At 35.9% G+C, this 17,348-nt stretch overlaps 1 protein-coding gene across 1 annotated transcript in view; it reads right to left on the bottom strand.

Moving 5' to 3' along the window:
• LOC129246278 (uncharacterized) overlaps positions 1-17,348 on the bottom strand; it is a 131,795-nt gene that overhangs the window by 47,222 nt on the left and 67,225 nt on the right. Inside the window, exon 2 of the mRNA XM_054884973.1 lies at positions 2,502-2,672. Coding sequence (XP_054740948.1) covers positions 2,502-2,672 — 171 coding nt within the window. The remainder of the gene's footprint in view (positions 1-2,501; positions 2,673-17,348) is intronic.

Genomic DNA, 17,348 nt, shown 5'->3' with positions numbered 1-17,348 from the left:
GAAACGGGCTCCACACAAACAGCCATAACATTCAGAATTATTATTATTTTTTTTTTTTTTGAAATTTTGCTAAAGTAAAGTCGAAACATAATGTATTAATGCTGTGTTATATATTTAAAATCATCGTGTTTTCGGGCCTCTGACTAACCCTTTAAAATTTAACTTCGTAGTAAAATGTTTACTAGAGAGGCATTGGAAATGTTTTTGAAGGCTTTAGGTGACAACTTTTTTTTTAAAAAGCCTGCAGGTGGTAAATATAATTATAATTCTATTTATTAATTTTTTTTTAATGGGACTTGGATGGGACAGATTCATAATACATCAATGCTTTAATAATTATGAAAAGTGAGCGGTATTGATAAAGCAGGTGTGACACTTCCCATACAACTAAATTTTTAAATATTGTAAGATTTCGAAACCATTCAATATCAATGCCTTGTCTTCTTCTTAAGGGGTTACATGGGTTTCGTGGGTTCAAGAAACCGAAAAATCAAGAATATTATCCTAAATTTTCAAGTCGATCCGAATAATAGTTTCAGAGATACAGCCTTGGGAAGGTGTGCGCTCCAAGCCACTTTTATTGTTACTCAAAACTTTAAACGCGTTTTCCTCGGAACCGTGTTTTCAAAGCCGATCTACTCAACCGATCTTGATGAAATTTTACACAGGTGTTCGAGATACTATTTACTCGTGCTTGAACGAAGGATTTTGTTTTTTTTTCAATTAAAACTATCTAAAAAAAAAAACAAAATGTCCACCAAATTTGACCGAAATTTTCATTTGTTTGGAAAAATGTCTGCCAAAATTCCAATTTTTACTTTTTTTCTTTCCTTCGTTCAAGCACGAGTTTATGGTCTTAACAAAAACACTTATTTTTGTTTTTTCATTTTTGATGACAACGCGGACGCACCTTTTTTTCGAGGGGTCATCGGAAATGACGTCACAATGGAGGAGTTTTAATTTTTTTATTGAAAATTTCAGAAATTATTCTCCAAATATGTATCTATAAGACAGAAAAAAGTTTAAATTAAATAAATAATTTTTTACATAGAAAAAAATATATTGAAAATAGACATTTTTTTACCCGACGAAACCCATGTAACCCTTTAATTGGCGCGACAACCGCTTACGCAATTTTGGCCGATTTTAACAAAGCGCGCCAGTCGTTTCTTTTTCGTGCTAACCGGCGCCAGTTGGACACACCAAGTGAAACCAAGTCCTTCTCCACCTGATCTTTCCAACGCAGAGGAGGCCTTCCTCTTCCTCTGCTACCATCGGCTGGTACCGCATCGAATACTTCAAGAGCCGGAGCGTTTGTATCCATTCGGGCGACATGCCCCAGCCAACATAGCCGCTGGATCTTTATTCGCTGCGCTATGTCTATGCCGTCGTAAAGCTCAATGCCTTGTAAAGGATGGTTAAATTTCAAGGGCCGGTGTTCATTTTGAATAAAATACAATTTTTTAAGAAATTATTGTTACTTTTATTTATTATGATAATATTGGTATGGCTCAATTACGCGTAGAAAAAAATATTAGCCAAATGGCCGCCGCGGCTTCGGCGGCACACCTCGAAAGACCACCAAATGCAAATAGTTCCTTATCTAAAGGGTGGTTAAGTTTCAAGGGCCGGCGTTGATTTTGAATAATACACAATTTTTTTAAGAAATTATTGTCATTTATCTTTATTATGATAATACTGATATAGTTCAGTTACGTATAAAACAAAATATTGGTTTCGGCGGCACACCTCCATCCGATGGTCCAAATTTTCGATGACGCTGAGGCAGAATTGAGGTTCTATGCCGTTAATGTGCCGAATTATCTCATCTTTTAGCTCTTGAATTGTTGTTGGCCTATCGACGTACACCTTTACTTTCAAATAATCCCAAAGAAAGAAGTCGAACGGTGTCGTTGACGTTTAGGTGTGGTTCACATTCAACATCAGCCCTTGAAATTTAACCACCCTTTATAATACAAAAATATAAGTATACATTTTTTCGAGCAAACATTTCTTAAATTCGTACATTCTTAAAGTCTTTAACTCATTACTAACTGAACCAGTTATCGCCTTCCCTTTGCTACCTATATTTTCTCCTTCATAACACCGACTCATCTGCTCCCACTCAGCTACCAATCAGCTATGCAATGCCTTGCGCACAATGCAACCACAAGATATCAAAGCTCTACAGCAATCACTCGAATGCCTTCATTAAAATTTTATGTGTGCATTGCAGCTTTTACCACATCATCTTATCGGAGGTATGCAATGATTTATGAAAAATTATATGAGCTTGCAAGCCGCAGTATTTTTTCCATGAAAGGAGCATCGTTTTTTGCTTTTTCTCTAACCCTAATCAGAGTGAATAATGCGTAGAGCTTTTTGTTTGCTAGTCATATGAGTAGGAATATTCTTCTTATACTAGAATATAATAGAAAATTTACTATCATCTCTACTGAAGTACCAAATAAGTAGAGTCTAATGTTTGTTTTTCTACTCACCACTGCTGGCACTTGTCCCGGTATGACTTGCTGTCCAGTTGCCATACCCATCTGTTGCATCAGTGCATTCTTCAAGGCAAGATGGTTTCGTCCATTTATCAATAATTGATCCTTCAAATGCTGTGGTGGATGAAAATATTTGCACGGCGGTTTATCACGATTACAACGACCCTGCAAGTAGATGAACAGCGAGGAGCGAGTATAAGTAAGAGAAGAAACTTGTGAAAATTAAAAAAATATGTATATATATATTGGTCAGCATTGCTTATTAAACTGAACGTATCTTATTTCAAGTACAGTTGCGGAAAAGTGTACGTTTTTGTACAGCAGCATCTAAGTAGTAAACGTAATCACTCGACTACTTTGTACTATCAACGGATATTTGTGGCAAAGTAAAGTTAATAAATTACTGAAGTAAATTATGTTCTACAGCACGCGCAAAAAGGTTGCACATATGAAAAAAAATAAATAAAAATTGCGGAATTTGCAGAAAAACGCCAACATTCCTGTATATGCATCCTCAACCAACCGCCAGCTTTTGCTGACTCGCACCAATCGTAGTCAGCTCAACTGGCACCAGCATTTTCATTTCTCAAGTCGCCTAACATCAATTTGTCTTCCTAAGTAGCTGCGCGCCGCTGCAAACTATTGTGTGTGGCAGACAAAGCTCCGCTCACATACCTATGCATGAGTGAAGCAAATATGTGACATGCCCATGTGTGAGTGTGAGTGTGTGGTTGGGCATTAAATTTGTTTGAGTGGCTTGTTCCCGCTTGTCAGTGGTGCAATTCACAGCTACTTAGGGTGGTGATGTAGTTGGTTGGTGGTTGGCGGCTGGCGGCTGGAAAGGAATCAGCTCATATGCACGTGCGCCTATAAGAAAGTTTGGGCTTGCGTGTGTGGGATTTTTTGTGGTGGATGCAGTAATAATTCAAGAATCAAAATGTATAAAAATGGACACAAACGCGCAGTTGAATTATAGTGTAAATTAGGAGAGAGTGAAGTTGGTTTTTTTGCCAATAGAGAAATATATTATTTTTTCCACCCTGTTGTTAAAATTCAAACACCCACAGGGCCCTGAGACGGGAAGGGAAGATATCGTTTTTTAAATAACTTTTATTCTTTTTCTTTTCAGAGTAATGCACTTAATTCACTTTGATGTCTTTTGTAAGCAAAAAAAAATATAACAATAATTTGTCAAGTTCCTCAAAGTAAACTTTGGCTTCGACGCTGGCCTCAGCATTCGAATTGGTCAAGATTCTTTAGGTACAAAATCTGGGGTAACCTACTCTATGTACATACTTTGAACGTGGAAAAAAGTTATGAAGACATGATTTTGTATAAGTTTGAAAAAAGGGTGGGTTTGAAGAGGCACTAAAACAAAAAAACAAAAAGGAGATGGAAGATAAAATCAATGGAAGAGAATTTAACAAAATTATGGGAATCTGAAAATACAAAAGGAGATGCACAAAAAAAGAAAAAATTCTAAAGAAATTATAAAAGTGAGAAAAATTACGGAACAATTGAAAGCGCAACCTAAAACTCTGTGTAAAATGCACTATTTTGCTGCGGAGGATTTTAACACTCATTCTAGTAACATTGATACGAGTATATCGCACTCACTTCCCACTGTGAAGAAAACATCCCACTTCACTTTTCCTACAGAGCTGAGTAATTTTTGAAGTGAAAATTCTTAGGCGTCGTTGGACGAGCGAGAATGGAGAGTAAAATTTCAAGGCCATACAACGTTTTGGGCATTTTCGTTCCGCGAAAGAGAAAAAGAGATAACGTAGAGGGAAAAGAGAGAGAGAGCTATACCTTATTTATATCTTAGATACATTTTAGGTTTTAGGCTCCTGAGTTTTTCCATGTGGTTGTTAATTTGTAGTGAGAAATAAAACTGCCTACTTTTTGGCGCTTGTTTGTTGGTGCAAACTTGTAGAAAATATATTTTTGGTGTCTACTTTTTGGCGTTATATTTCCTTGGTGCCTACTTTTTGGGGCCAAAAAAACGCCCATTTCACATTTTTTCGGCGTTTTTTTTGGTGCCTACTTTTTGGCGCTTATCTCCGTTTCGTGGCTAGCGCTTGTGCGTACTATAAAGTGCTATCCATTCCGGCGTCGGATTTATTGGTATTGCCTTGCAGTAATTTCTGCTGCGGTCCTGGAATCGCTGCGTTTGTGCGGGTGATAAACGCTCGGAGTAGTGCGCGTTGTTGCCACGGTTTGTGTCCGGCGTTTACCTACACCGGTCGACCCTTCTCCGTTTTTTGTAAATTTTGTCTATTTGTATTCTCTGCAAATGCTGTGAATTTATTTAGATATATATTCGCTCTTTCTCTCACACTCTCTCTCATTCTCCCTCAGGTTTCTCCCTCTTTCTTCGTCTGCCTTGAAATTTTCACTTCTGTTATGTGCACTACGCTACACGCACTTTTTTTCTATATTTCGATAATTTTAGATGTCGTTTGTAAATTTTTGCCTTTCATAACTCGGCACACAAATAGAAGTACGATCCCCCTACTAAATTCACAAACTTGATTTACATTTGGCCTCAAAAAAACGTTATTTTTAGAAAATTAATTCAGTGTCAACATAAATTTTTCACTTCATAAAATTTATTTCGTTTTCTAAATTTGCTATACTTTTCTTCATTTCTGCTTTGGTTTTTTATCAGCTGACGCATTTGTGTAAGTGCAAAATAGCAAAGTGGACAATATAAATTTGCATGGAAATCCGTAAATTTAATAGAATGCAATTTTTCCTGCGACAGCGCAGAGTTGCATTCGAAAGTTGGAGTGGAAAATAAGTGGCAAGCGAGTAAGTAAGATGCGAAGAAAAAAAAATGGATACGGTTAGCATACACAAGTTTTTACCAACGCTCTCAAATGTGCATATATTTGGGAAAAAACAAATTTTACAAAGAGGTTGAGGTGGTGAGGGTACAAGGACAAGCAGCGTGGGGAGGCAGTAGTGGTTGGGAGCCCAGGCAAAGGTGGGGTGAGGCAAAAACTAAAGCAATATAATATCGTGGGCGAAAAAGACTGCGATATCAAACTGAGGAGCGGCATTGGAAGGGAGTGGGTATGCATGTGGGTAGCCGTGTGAGGTATGAACGGGTGTGCTGTAGCGCTTGTGCGATGCAGTGAGGCGAAATAAATAACTTTCCAGTCAGATTAGCCGACTTGTCACGAAATGTGAAATGACATTTAATACGAGCATAACAACGAAACAAGAAAAAAGAGACCAAATCAAAAGCGTTGTGCAAAAAAACAAAAAAAAAAACACTGAACGGTCAAGTCCATTTCACGCTGCACCAGTGGCCAAGGACTGCACGTCGAAATCGCACGCTGGCTGGTTACTTAACTTGACTCGACTCTGGGAGGACTGATGCTGAAGCTGAGGCAAGTGGAACATGAAAAATTTCTTAACACGTTTCTGATTGCGACACAGACAAATAAACACAAAAATACATGCACACACACACACATATATATAGGGATGTGCAAGGAAGCACTGCGGCGGACAGTCATTGCAATTCCACTCGAAACACCGCGACATGAATATAAATATTTTCGCTCGTTGCCTTGAATGATTGTGCTGCTGTCTAGCAGAGCAAGGGAGTAAGATTGGCAGGGATAGAGAGGGAGAGAGAGAGAGAGAGTGGGAGAAAGAGGGTAAGGAGAGCGTAAGAGGCGGTAAGAGCTGCATTGAGTTGTGCTGAGTTGAGGTTGCGTATACGCCAGGGTGACTTATAAAGTCGAATAGTACAGCATCGTTAGGTTGATTGAAGGAAAAGTATGAGGAAATAGCAAAATAATATCATTCACAGTTCGCTATTATTTTTGTTGTTGTGGTTTGTTGGCCGCCGCTAGTTGAACTAGTTGAATAACAATGCGCAATGCAGACTTCGCAAACATTCAACTCTCAACTCATTCGCAGGCCATAACGAGGCAAGACATTTACGTGTGTACGGGCGCGTGTATGTGTGCATATGTATTTGTATGCTAACGTGCATGCTTTTATTTTACTTTGCATGTTTGTAAGGGCATGCTAGGAGCGAGGAAAAAGTAATCATTGCAATTTAAAAGGATAATCTTATACAAAGTGACTGTGTGAAGAGAGAGTGGTGCGGCAGAGAGGAGCTAACTGACAACAAAACTGAAGGAGAGTGAAAGTTAGCGAAATGTTGCTAGAAGTGTCAAGCAGCAGAAAATCGGCAGGAGATGCGCACATAACGGCATGAAGCGACAAGCAGAAAATCTGAAAATGTAAAAATATGGCAAAAAAGGCCAGAAAGATGTCGGAAAGCAAGTTGAGTACTAGCAGAAGAGCAAAAAACAAAAAAAGAAAAAACGAAATACATATACGCGTATAAGAGCTGGGTGCCGAAACAAGTATTTTCTTAGGTTTTTTACTTTTTTAATAAAGCAAAAGCGGCAGAAAATATAATAGTGATGCTGCTGTCAGCTTTGAAAGTCATTGGCTAAGATTTGCTTTGAGTAGCAAGGCGATAAACCAACATTAGAGTAGCGTGATGCAAATACTTGAGTAGTTGGTGTAGCAGTGGAGGAAATGGGAATGGGGAAGTAGAAGGCAACGAGACAGCTAAGTTTAGCTTGAGTATGAAAATTATTAAAATAACTATAATTTTGTGGCAAAAAATATGAGCGAACAGAAAGGAATTTAAGAAGAAGAAAAGAACTTCGGTTTATTTTTCATTAATTGGCACTAAATTGGCTGGAAAATATATTTACTTAATTCATGGAAACTTCAAAAGAAACACAAAGCCACAAGATGGCCACATATTATATAAAAAAAGTTTATAAAAATTCTACACGGAAATTCACCGTTACTGAACCGGCTCAATTCTATTGAATTTAGAAGCTTTAAAACTTTGCAATTTAAGAAAATAATGAATTTTGTACGGCTATTAGAATTTCGCATATCATTTTTAGAATGTGATTTGGTGCAGTCGATAGTACGAAAACACTTCTAAATCTTCAAGTAAAATTTAGTACACTCTGCATCTCTCTTTAGAGAGTTTATAAAAAGTACTAAATTCGGCTAATGAGTTCTAGTTAGCCATGCATCCATTTTCCGATAGTTCTAAAACAGTACTAAAATGTGTAGAATATATCTGCACCGTTTTTCAACGCATTAGAATTAGTACTAAATTCAGCAGATGGAATTTAGTAGGCTCTGAATTTCTTTTCATCCAATTCGGAACTAGTACTAAATTCCGCAGATGACATGCCGAAAGTACATCCATTTTTCGATTGTTATAAAACAGTACTAAAACCGTTTAGTACACTCAATATCCTTTTTTTGAGACTTTGGATGTATGTAGTACTAATTTCGAGAGATGGTATTTAGTACGCCATGCATCACTCTTTCGATAGTTCAAAAACAGTACTAAAATCTGCAGATAACATTTAGTGCACTCAGTATACCTCTTTCGAGGCTTGGGAAGGGGTACTAAACTCGGTTAATGAGCTCTAGTGCACTCGACATCCTTTTTTCACTAATTTGATAATAGTTCTGAAATCTGCCGATTAGTTTCAGTATACTCGGCATCCCTTTTTAAATGCATTTAAACTCGAACTAAATTCGTCAGTTGGATTTTAGTATGTTTTGGGGTCTTTTTCGATATTTTAGAATTAGTACTAAATTCGACAGACGAGGTCTAATACGCCATGCATCCCGTTTTCGATAGTTCAGAAACAGTACTAAAGTCTTCAGATGACATTCAGTATATTCAGTATTTTTTTTCGGGGCTTTGGAAGTGATACAAAGTTCGGCAGATGAGATTTAGTACACTCTTGCCTTGAATGCCTTCTTCGATGGTTCACAGTCCAAATCTGTATATTAAATTCCGTAAACTTTGCACCATTTTCTATGGTTTAGAATTAGTACTAAATTGGGTAGATGATGTAGGATACTATAAATCCCTTTTTTAGTTCAAAGTTACTACGCTTTCCACATATAAGATCTAGTACGCTCTGCATTCCTTTTTCGTTAATTCAAAACAAATACTGCGCTAAACGGTTGGCAAAAGCTTGGCGGTTAGCTGCTCCGTTTTATTAATAATGACATTTATTGCTTACTGCTGTCATTTGTCACTTGTCCCACGCCAGAACTCATCTTTTCTTTGTCATGTTAGATCGTTTTATTAATGTTACCCCATTTAGTCGTGACCCTAGTCTTTAATCATCTGTCATTTGTAAATCTTTGCTTTTTACTAGCCAATTACCAGAGATGTGTTCTAGTAGATTTCGCTTATTTTTTGGCCTTCCCTTCCGCGTAAATCTAATGTACTTGAACTTTTCTGTTTTCCTTAATTCGATTTGTGTTTAATCGAAATCTTTCATTTGTCACTTGTCACTAGTCACTAGTCACTAGCCACAACTTTCTATACACAATTACCATTTTTAGTATCCACTTTGGACAGTCTGCGCCTAAATTTCCATTAATAAATTTGCTCTTCAAAATATTATATGCCGCCTAAACATACGTTTTGGTCACTTGTGACTCCCAGTAGTTTCATCTATTAACGATGAGCTCTATTTCTATGATATTATATATTGAAATACCAACTATTATATTTCACAGTCACTTCTTAGTAATCATTTGACGGAAATGAGAGATATATTTTAATTTCGGTTTCGTTCAGCCATTACTTTCTCATATTTTCAGGTAATTTTCCATGCACACGAAATATTCATTTTCACATTTTACGAGTATACATAACTCACCAATACATAAAAAAATGCATCTTAATTCATAAGCCATATGAAAAATTAAAATACGAAAACATGTGGCAATGATACCATGAGCAACACCGCCTCCTGGCATGTACGCTTATATAAAATGCCATTCTCTACCGCCACAAAGCGCATTGAGTAAAAATTTGCACAAGTTGAATGATAAATATTTGTTAACTTCATTTACTCGAATTTAAATATTTGCCATTGCACTTAATATAAATACGAATATGCAATGGTGTGCGAGCAGAGAAATGATTGCTTGGCGAACGCGACCATGTGAGAAAACTTTTAGTCCACTTTTGGTGGTTTGAAGAGAATGTAGATTCGTTTTCCAAGCAAAACATGAAATTCTCATGCGAAGACGCGGTGCGAGACATGTCATGCACTGATCTCCAAGCGGTCGAGAAATAAAGTAAGTAATGAATAGCTGTGGTGAAGACTCATCAGCTTGAGTTTATGAGAAAGTAATTATCCCAGTTTCAGTGCACGTCGCATGACATGTCATGCATTGCGTCACCATAGTTTTGAATGAAATTCTCCCAACAGGGCTATTTTGCTCACTTTCTTTTCCCCTCACTCCGCACAAGCCTAGCGCACATGCGTGAACAGCACACATAACACACACACATTCTTTTGCATGCCACTGTTTGCTATACACTTTTCGGCGTTTGCCCACCTGTCGTTTGCATGTTATTTATTTGACTTTCATGTGGCGCCAGATGGCGGCAGTGGCAGTAGTTGATTACAGAAGCTGCAGTGCAATGCAAGCAAAAGCCACCTTGGCATGCAAGCAGTTGAAGCGAGAGCGAAAACTTTCAACGGAGTAGCCTAGTATTAGGGGGCAAAGGAGGCTTTTCCGACCTAATTTTTTTGTTGAAAATTATGAACGCCAATATTTTTGCCAATATTTCAATAATATTTATTTAACATATTTTGAATATTTTTTTTTCACCAAAAAAAAAAAACAAAAAAATGGAGTAAAACTATTTTCGAATTATATTGCAATCACAACAACAAAAAATGCTACTATTATTTATTTTAATAGCAAAAAATTCTGAAAAAAAATTTTTTTTTGCATGAGTGCCATAAATGGCTGACAGGCAAACACGAATTGGCTTGATTGGTAATTGGGTTGAAGCGTTGCTGTTGTACCTTGCGCTGTTTGCCTGTTTCTGCCACCACATTTTCGACATGTTCGGCACATCGCATGCTGCCTGGCCGTTCGACTGAGCCATGAGAAGTGCAAAAACAAAAAATGTTTATTGAAATGAAAAGAAGAAGCCGACCAGCTGGCGCTTGGAATAAATAAGGCCGCCATGTATGAAATAATTTTTAATATTTATATACAAATTTAATAGCATAAACAAGAGGATGAATGGGCAGGTGGAAAAGTGATTTTTATGAGTTAAAGTAGAAGTCTGCCTATTAGCAAATTATTGATTTAATGAATATGGTAATGAAAGTGGGAATTAAATTTGTATAAGTAAATGTGAGAGACAACTGAAACGTAGAGTGGAGGTGAAAAAATGGAGTACGTTGTGCTGTAAAATATATTTGAGCGCATTTGGTAATATTTAACGCTAATAGTAATACTATTTAACCACTCACTATTTTAACCGCTCCATAAATTTATTCACTCCCCGCTCGCGAGATGTATGCACTTAAAAATAGCTATAATTATTGGCGAATCATAGCTTGAACTACTTCATTACTATTTGAAGCACACCTTCAGGCGCTTGTCAAACTATACTACATTTTTCAAAGCACTCACTTTTTTGTTTTGGTTCAATATGTCACAAACAATCACTTTATTATTCCTCATTCGAGTACCTGTACTTTCATTTCATTTGTTCATTCATTTATTTATTTATTCATTTATTTAATTATTCGCTTAACCAACTACTCTTCCGCCTCTTCACTCTCAAAAGTCTCAATAAAACACATACATACATACATACGCACTACACATGCAACAAACATAAAACCCCATCAATTAACCTAAAAGCTGCGTACATTAAAACCAAATGCCTCACTACACTTCACTTCCGTTCATTACACTTTTGCACACACGCACACATACACATGTCAATGCACCACACTTTCTTACTGCTTTGCTTCCCGCCTGGCGCTGCTTCCTAACTGGCTGTCAGTTTCTGTGCTTGCCATCTTCCTGGCTTTACATTACCATTCTGCACTTGACTGCCATTTATTCACAGCTCATCTGTTCATTACATCAAGCACACCAATACACTTACAAATGCACCGGCGCATACAGCCAGTGTTGATGCTGACGGTGGTGATGATAGTCCTTTTTAAATCATACCAATGATTTCCTGCTTTCTTCGTTTTTCACATCAATTCCATTTGTTGGCTATTGCACTCGACGCTACTCAATTTTCATTAACTCACTTTAGTTGGCATAATGTTGGCCTTTTGTAGTTGTTGTTGTTGTAAGTATTGCTGTCGAATATGTTGCTGGTTTTTGTGAGATATACATTAAAATTACATTACGGCATTTAAGTTGTTTTTCTTTTTAAGTGAATTGTAGATTTCTTTCTTTCGCTCTGTGCAGTGTGAGCAAAAGGGGCATATGAAAGGTGGCTCACAAAAGGAAGTGCAGAAAAGGAGTTAAAGCAGCAACACAAAGGTACAATGAAGCCACTTAACCAACCAGAGAGGCTGTCAATATCTTTGGTAGAAAGGCAGAAAAAGTTAGCCATTATTCGTAGAAGCTAAGAAATTATTAATGTTTGAGCAGACATCACTACGCTAGCGCCTAAATAGTAAGTAGCAATCAGTTGTCTAACTAATATACTAATAGATTTCGAAGTCAGTAAGACAATCAGTTCGTTAGACATAGGCAGACAGATAAGAACGAATAAGGTATCTCATAGGGAAATCCTCAACTACTCAGCAAGAAATGGCGAGTTGTTCTATGAAATATTTATCGGCAAAGTGGAGCGAGCTTTAATTATCAGACAGTTTATCAATTATTTAGGGAGTCGAGTCAAGTTTGCCAAATATGCAGGATTTAGGATCAAATGCATACTTGTAACAGAAATTAATTTAAGAAGTCACATTTCACGCAACACTGCAACCCTTACAGGCCATTGGAAAGTAGTGGATCATGCAGCTAGACTTAATCCTTCAATCCTATCTGCAGAAGCTGTCAAGCGGAAGGGGCGAAGGAAAGTCTTTTCCACCATTTATGTGAACGTCCGGGGCTAGCCAGGGCACGACTCCGCTCCTTCGGTAAGCCTTTCCTATAGCAAATTAAGCAGATCTCAGACATCGAGATACAGGATTTGCTGTTATACTTGGACCTCACTAAATTGATCTGACTTGGAAACAAAAAAAAAAAAACAAAAAATACATCATCACACGATAGTGGTAGTAAAACGGTGCTGGTCACTAATTAGGAGTATTTCAGTGGAAATGTTCAACCACCTCAACAACAACAACAACAACACATTTAGATTGATCCTTAATGCGTAAAAAATGGTGCTTAATTTGCAAAGCTCTCATTGAGTTACTTAGTTGAGATTAGTCATTTGATCTCCAAGTAATTTTTTGTTATTTAGTAAGTCATATTCATATAAAAAATTGTTCTCAGTTTCTAAAATTGCACTAAAACCATTTAAATCTGGAAACTGGAAATCTGAATTCTCAGTTCAAATTAATCATTTGACTCTTAAATCATTTAGTAAATTATTGATTATTGTTTAGTAAATTATCTTTGATTAGATTTATTAATTTTTTCAAAATTATCGAGTAAAACACCAATATTAGTCTCAAAAACTGCTATAAAGTCAAATAAATTTGGTAACTTGAAATTCGGTTTCTCAGTAAAGACTAGTAACTTGACCTTCAAATAATTTCTAGTCATTTAGTAATTCAACTTGGATTACACTCATTATTTTTCTCAAAATTATCGTGTGAAAAATCGTTCTTAGTTATAAAAACTGCAAAAAAAAAAACATAGAAATTCGAAAAACTTGAAATTCGACTTCTCAGTTGAGACTAGAAGTTTGACCTTTAAACAACTTTTAGTCATTTGTTAAGTCAATTTGGTGTAGATCTATTTCTATCTATTACTTTGCTCAACACTATCGAGTAAAAACTAGCTATCATTTTCACAAATTTCCATAGAGTTACTAAATAAAAAATATGAATTTTCAGCTAAGATTAGTTTTAAGTCCACTAAACAATTTATAGTCATTTAGTAGGTCAACTTGGATTACATTTATTAATTTTCTCAATATTCTTGTTTGAAAACTCGTACTTAGTTACAAAAACTGCTAAAAAGTCATACAATCTGAAAGTTTGACTTTTGAATTCCCGGCTGCGGTTAGTCATTTGACCATTAAATTATTTAAGTCATTTAGTAAGTCAGCTTAGAGTAGATCTATTAATGTTTTCTACTGAAATTGTTTTAGCTTGAAAAATTGCAATAAGTCATAGAAATTCTAGGCTGAGTTTAGCCATTTCACCTCTAAGTAATTTTTAGTTATTTAAGAAGTCGCAACAGGATTGACTTAATTCATTTTTGCAACACTATCGGCCAGCAATTTATTAAGTCAAGACTTAATCGATTTTCTCAACACTAGCGAAGGAAAAATGTTTTCCGTTTCAAGAACTGCTAGAAAGTCATGGAAATCTGGGAATGAGAAATCTGAATTCTCAATTGAGATTAATCATTTGACCTTTAAATCTCTAGGTAAATTATGTTTCATTAGATTCATTGATTTTCTCATCACTATTGAGTGAGGAATCGTTCTTAGTTTCAAAAATTGTTATAGAGTCATAGAAATCTGAAAATTGGAAATCTGAATTCTTAGTTGGGATTAGTCACTTGACCGCGAAGTAATTTTTAGTTAATTAGCAAGTCATATCCGGATTAATTTAATTAATTTTCTCAACACTACCGAATATAAAAATGTTGTGTAGTAGATTTATACAGTTAGAAATTTGAATTTTCTGCTGAGATTAGTCTCTTGACTTTTAAATCACTCGGATTAGATTTATTAATTTCCTTAATATTCACGGGTAAAAATCCGAAAACTGCATCAAAGCCACATATATTTAAATTCTCAGTTGAGAGTAGTCATTTAAGTCTCTACTTTAAGAAGGTCTCACAGAATTCTCGAGGTGGATCTCTGAGTTTTCAGTTTGTCTATAGTCATTTAACTTTTAATCCATTTAGTCAATTAGTGTCTTATGTTTGATTAGGCCTATTGATATCCTCAGCGCTGTTTAAGAAATTGATTTTCAATTCCAAATAATATAGTTTCCGATTTTTAAAGTTCTGTTCGAGTTCCAAAAATAAATTGCTGAATTTTTAGTTTGTATTAGTCAACTGACTTTTAATTCGAGATAATCAATTTCTCTATTTCAAAGGCTGTTATCCAACAACCCTGATTAGTAATCTGACTTTTTAGTCACGTATTCAATTAGTATTTTATATTTTGGCTAGATTTATTTGGTTACTGCGCACTGGTTCAGTCATTCTTTTAAATTTAAAATGAAAAGTCAACTAAATGGATTTCTAAATTGGCTTTGTCAAAAATTAGTTTCTGATTTTAAAGGCTGGAGAAAGGTTGCAGAGTGTAATTGAAGCTGAGTAGGTGAACTTCCAATTTTGATTAGTCGACTGACTTTTGAAGCCAGACAAAATAGTTTTTTAGTTCGAAGTCTGTTGTAGAGCCATATGACTTTAGTGGCTTTAATACCATATCATAAACATTTTAAGATTAAAAAAAAGATTTTTTTTTTTGAGATTTTAGTCTTTCAGAAGCGAATTAAAATTTGTTGGTTGATAGAAAAACGTTTTGTTAAAGCTTTAAAACTCTTTGGCAAAAAAACGTTAAAAAGCCTCTTAAAAGCAAATTGCGGAAAATGTTGTAAATTATTGATGCCTTCAGCCCAGATATTTGCAGGACTCATATTTTTAATTTGTATCCCAACTCTTTATACCCCTCTCTTATACTTTTATTATCTACTTCCTCCACCGATTGATTCATTCACATAATCCGACAGTTGGCTGATTTTAATCTGTCATTTGTGTAGCATTAAGTGCATGACCGACTTGCTGACTGACAGCCTACCAACTTTGTTGCTGTTTTACCATGCCACGACAATGCCATTTGAGCATTCCTTCCCGCACCTTCCTTATTTGTTTTTAACAAAGAGTCAGCGAGGCAGTAAATTACTGCCATTGGCGCCAAAAAATATGTTTCGATTCATAGTCGATTGGGTGACTTAGTCAATGTCATAGACAGATGTCATATAAATGCACCAATACAAATATATTTACATGTACCAGAGAGTGTATACACTTCACAATGTATCCATACAATAACGTTGTTGTTGTTGTGAAAATTTGTAACAGCACTCGTACCTGCCATTGACAAAGCTGCCAAGCTGAAAACAGATGATGACTCGCCAGCAGCTCTACAAAACTCAACAGCTGCTCACACACTTATACACAGACATGTGTGTGTGTGTGCATGTGCATACAGGCAGCTGGTTATGTTTGTTTAGTACAGTAGTTTTGCATAGTTAGTTGCCCGAGTAGACTGGGCTGTCGGTTGCTGCTACTCTTGTAACAGTTTGTTGTTGTTGCAGATGATTGTGTTGCCGATACGCTTGTTTTTGCCACATCGACCGACTGTTGCGACTCACTTGCCACAAATTCATTTATTTGTACACTTTTTCACTGTGTGTGCCTGTATTCAAAAGCAAATTGCTGGTAGCTCTACTAAAATGTATTTCTGATTGATTGATCGATTGATTGATAAAGTAGAAGTACAAATACGAGCTGGCGAACTGGCCAACAGGCAAGCAAGCGAATGGAAAACATAAACAATTTGTGTTTACATTTCAATATTCGCATACAAATAACAGGTGGCGACAAAAATTAAAAGGCAGCTAAGAGAGGGAGAGAACGAGATAGAGAGAGAGTGTGAGCGATGAAAGGAGTAGTGGAAGAGTGAGGCGCATAAGAAGGAGCAGGATTGTAATAGTAATAAAATAGTATTGAAACGATTTGAAGGGAAAATGGCAAATGTTAGGGGAAGAAGTGCAGCAGCGTAGTTTTTTTTTTAATTTATTTGGAAATTTTGCAATTTCGGTTGAATAATTTAAACTTACTTTTAATTTAAGCAAATCTGTAAGGCACATACTTTCCTCCATCGTTGATAAATTTTGAAAGGAAAAGCAAAAAATTTACGCTTAAAAGTATGCAACGCTTTTCACTAATACAACGCCTTAAAATATACTGCTCTAGTATGTTATGGACCCAACATAAATTTGAAAGTGTGGATGAATAATTTCACTTAAGTGATGGATTTTACGATTTTTCTTTTGCCATTAAAAATTTAAAAAACGGAGTTTCAACTTTTCGGGCTTATTAGTACGCAAATAAAGAAATTTTGATTCATATAGTCAATGTAATGGTATAGAGGCGTCCTAGTATCTAAAAAATTTCAGAAGGTCGCCTAAAAATATGCTTAGATATTTTTCAGCACTAAAGTTGAAGGAAACACATTAAATTATACTGAAATTTGTTTTAGCACTAAAAGTACATACATTTAATAACCACTTATTTATACCACAAGGAGCTTTTAGAAAGTAACTAAATTTTTGGCCTATCTGATTAGAGATATTTCGAGTTTAGCTGTGGGAAAACACTTAAAAGTATGCTGAGATATGTTTTAGTACTAAAAGTATAGGAATTGCATAATATCTTATAACCGGTTTTTAGATAGCCGGTTTATTTTTGCCGAGCTTTTGATATATACGCCTTAGAAAATGCTGATAAACTTTTTAGCACTAAAGTAAGGGATTTTAGAAAATAAGAATAAGCTTCGCTCTATCTGAACAGCGAGTTTTTGAGTTTAGTTGTAGAAAAACGCCTGAAAGTATGCTAAGATATTTTTTGGCACTAAAAGCACCGAAATTTAATAAGCATCTAATTATACAGCAAGGGGTTTTTAGAAAATAACTAAATTTTTGGCTTATCTGAATAGGGAGTTTTTGAGTTTAGCTGTAGGAAAACACCGAAAAGTATGCCGACATATTT

Source organism: Anastrepha obliqua, chromosome 4 (assembly GCF_027943255.1).
Source record: "Anastrepha obliqua isolate idAnaObli1 chromosome 4, idAnaObli1_1.0, whole genome shotgun sequence".
NCBI lineage: Eukaryota > Metazoa > Arthropoda > Insecta > Diptera > Tephritidae > Anastrepha > Anastrepha obliqua.
This window is presented reverse-complemented; position numbering and strand designations above follow the sequence as displayed.